This window comes from Eurosta solidaginis, chromosome 4 (assembly GCF_040869045.1).
Source record: "Eurosta solidaginis isolate ZX-2024a chromosome 4, ASM4086904v1, whole genome shotgun sequence".
Taxonomy (NCBI): domain Eukaryota; kingdom Metazoa; phylum Arthropoda; class Insecta; order Diptera; family Tephritidae; genus Eurosta; species Eurosta solidaginis.
Window position 1 is genome coordinate 141,382,968 of NC_090322.1, and position 2,849 is coordinate 141,385,816.

General features: G+C 44.8%; 1 protein-coding gene across 1 annotated transcript; it reads right to left on the reverse strand.

Annotated features, from left to right (window-relative positions):
* Positions 1 to 1,294: 1,294 nt before the first annotated feature.
* On the reverse strand, positions 1,295 to 2,645 carry scu (scully). The gene is made up of 2 exons (XM_067779086.1): positions 2,474 to 2,645; positions 1,295 to 2,283 (listed from the first exon to the last, which is right to left on the reverse strand). The coding sequence occupies exons 1-2, from the start codon at positions 2,480 to 2,482 to the stop codon at positions 1,525 to 1,527; spliced, it is 768 nt and encodes a 255-aa protein (XP_067635187.1). The 5' UTR covers positions 2,483 to 2,645; the 3' UTR covers positions 1,295 to 1,524.
* Between the last annotated feature and the right edge of the window lie 204 nt (positions 2,646 to 2,849).

Sequence of the window (2,849 nt, forward strand, 5' to 3'; positions counted from 1 at the left end):
AAAGCTTCACCGACCTGGCGTTGTCACATGCAATTACTTTAATATTGCCCTGGAACCACCCCGCATCGGTATTAGAAGGCGGTGGACCGGGGTTGTCTTTTTTGACTTTACGGCCACAGTAGCGAGCGCTGCCTCAATCCACTTCCACTGCTGCTTCGGGATCCTGCCATCTTCGTTGCTCTAGTTTATAACGCCAATGATCTGCCGATCCTTGGCTATTTCGGCGAAAGACCGCGTCCAGCCTCCCTGCGTCTTGGCCCTTTTCGGCGCCGTAGGGTTGGATTCATCCATAGAGCGCTGGCGCTTTGAGGCTTCATCGCTCTCGACCCAGTCCAGCCTGAAGTGCGGCAACATCTGTTTCGCCCAAGCAAGGCCACGCTGCGCCTTCGCCTAGTCCTCCGAAGAAACTTCCTCCTTTCTCCCCATACTAAACATCCCAAGAGTACCGGAGAAGCGTCCACCCGGACAGAGATCCGCGATGTCCGGGTAAGGCTTAATAGCATCGAAGGTCGCCCGGTATTCGATGTACTCAGTTAGCGACTGTGCTATTTATGGGCCCCAGCTAGGCTGATCCTCGGCACGGGTCGTATAACACCTTGATCCAGCCCATTAAGGAGGAAGGGAAGAGAAAAAGGAAAGGAAGATAGTGTTAAGGGGGGTGGGAAAAAAGGTCGCCGCTCGAATTAGCCGCCGAAGCGTTACCAGGTGCCACCACGAGGCTCCGCCCCTACATGAGGGAGGGAGGGTGTAAAAACACCTACGAGTCGACGATTTGGGGTGACGCCGGTGAGTGCCAGGCGCAACACCCCCATGAAAGGCGACTAAAATACCAGATTCAAGGGGTTGTGTAGATCAACCTTTGCAGGTTGCCAGCGCAAAATATAGCTTATCCAAACCCAATTGTCGACCTCACCTATCCGTGGCGAATCCTGCTTCATTAACAGCCGAGGCTCTGGCGACCCCGAACTCCTCATGGATCTAGGGGGTGGGAGGGCAGGATGGCCTAGAAGGTCGCATGTGGTCATAACAAATCGTTCCCGAGATGGTCGGGCTTGGTACCGGAACGGATCCGGTAGATCTACATCCGGCAAAGGACCATCAACTCGATAACACTCCCCAAGGCCTTCGGGGAGTGTCCTTATCGCTACAACAACGACAACGCAAGCAAATTTGTCTGTATTAACAATCTTATCAGTAATGTCCACGGAATAAACTTATTTTTTATTTGACCGGGGCAACTGATAAGATGAATGAAAGCCATACAAACCTTTGTTTAAATGCATATACAATGGTGTTTAAAAACATATCTTCACTTTATTGTTATTCTTAAAACTCTACTTCTATTATAACTTGTATGTATGTACATATGTTTGTACGGTGAAATCTTTTTATGCTTGCAAAATTTCGAATTAATTACTATGTAAATGTAAAAAAATTAGTTTAAATTTTAATTCAGCAACTCTGCAGGTTATATAATAATAGTGAATGTCTTCATTATGCAACAAAAAAAATAAAAAGAACAAATTAAGGCTGCATACGGAGGGCGCCATCGAGACGAATAGTTTCTCCGTTCATCAACGGATTTTCATAAATTGCCTGCACCATGTGAGCAAATTCTGATGGCTCTCCCAAGCGTTGTGGAAATGGGATTGATTTAGCTAAAAATGTGCGCACTTTCTCGGGCAATGCTTGTAACATTGGAGTATTGAAAAGACCTGGTGCTATGGTGCATACACGAATGCCTTGAGTACTGAGGTCACGTGCAATTGGCAAAGTCATACCAACTACAGCAGCCTTTGATGCCGAATACGCCGCCTGACCAATTTGACCATCATAAGCAGCTACAGATGCTGTATTCACGATAACGCCGCGTTGTCCATCTTTGTTTGGTTCATTGGTGCCCATTAAACCGGCCGCAAGACGAATAACATTGAATGTACCGATAGTATTGATAGTAACTACGCGAGCAAAGTCATCTAAACGATGTGGAACATCCTTGTTAAAATTATAAGTTTTTACTGCTGTAGCTGTGCCTGCACAATTTACAAGTAAATCAAGACGACCAAACTTTTCCTTTGCAGTATTGACCGCGGTTTGTACATCCTTCTCAGAGGTAACATCGACTGGCACAAAAATCACATTATCACCGATTTCTCTTGCTACGTCGCTACCTTTGGAGCTGCTTAGGTCGGCTAAGACAACCCGGGCGCCTTGGCGTGCTAGTCTTTCAACTGTAGCGCGGCCCAGGCCAGAGGCTCCGCCAGTAACAAGGGATACAGCGTTCTGGAATAAGAACAATAAACATTTACTTACAGTAACTCTCCTTATTTAAGATTACTGATTACATATGTATATGCATTTATAACATTTCATTTTATTATATTCGAATACATTCAACTTTTCCAGAATTGAACTTTGGACTTTGGAAGCCGGCACTGCTTCAGCCGAATACCCTTATGTTAATTGTTCCTACCTTTATCATGTTCTCCGGCTGTTTAAATATTGAAACTGAATAATTTATTAAAATAACGGGGGTCACCAAAAGTATTTGCAACAAATAAAAATAAATATAGTTTATTCAGACAATCGAGCAAGTCTAGTTGAAAAAATAATGATGCAGCAACCATAGTGTACCTATACCAAGTGTGTTCACTAAGCGATAAACGTCAAAACTACAAACAGCCTCGCTCACCTGATGGAAATCTCAGGTCTAGAGTCGCATTTTTAGTCTCAACGACAACATTTTTGACTACCAATCGTATGGACTTTTTCAATTTTTCAATCATTCGGAGCATTCGGTAATGGTATCCATTTTGAATTCGCTGTCATTCCGAATCCAGCGAGTGCCT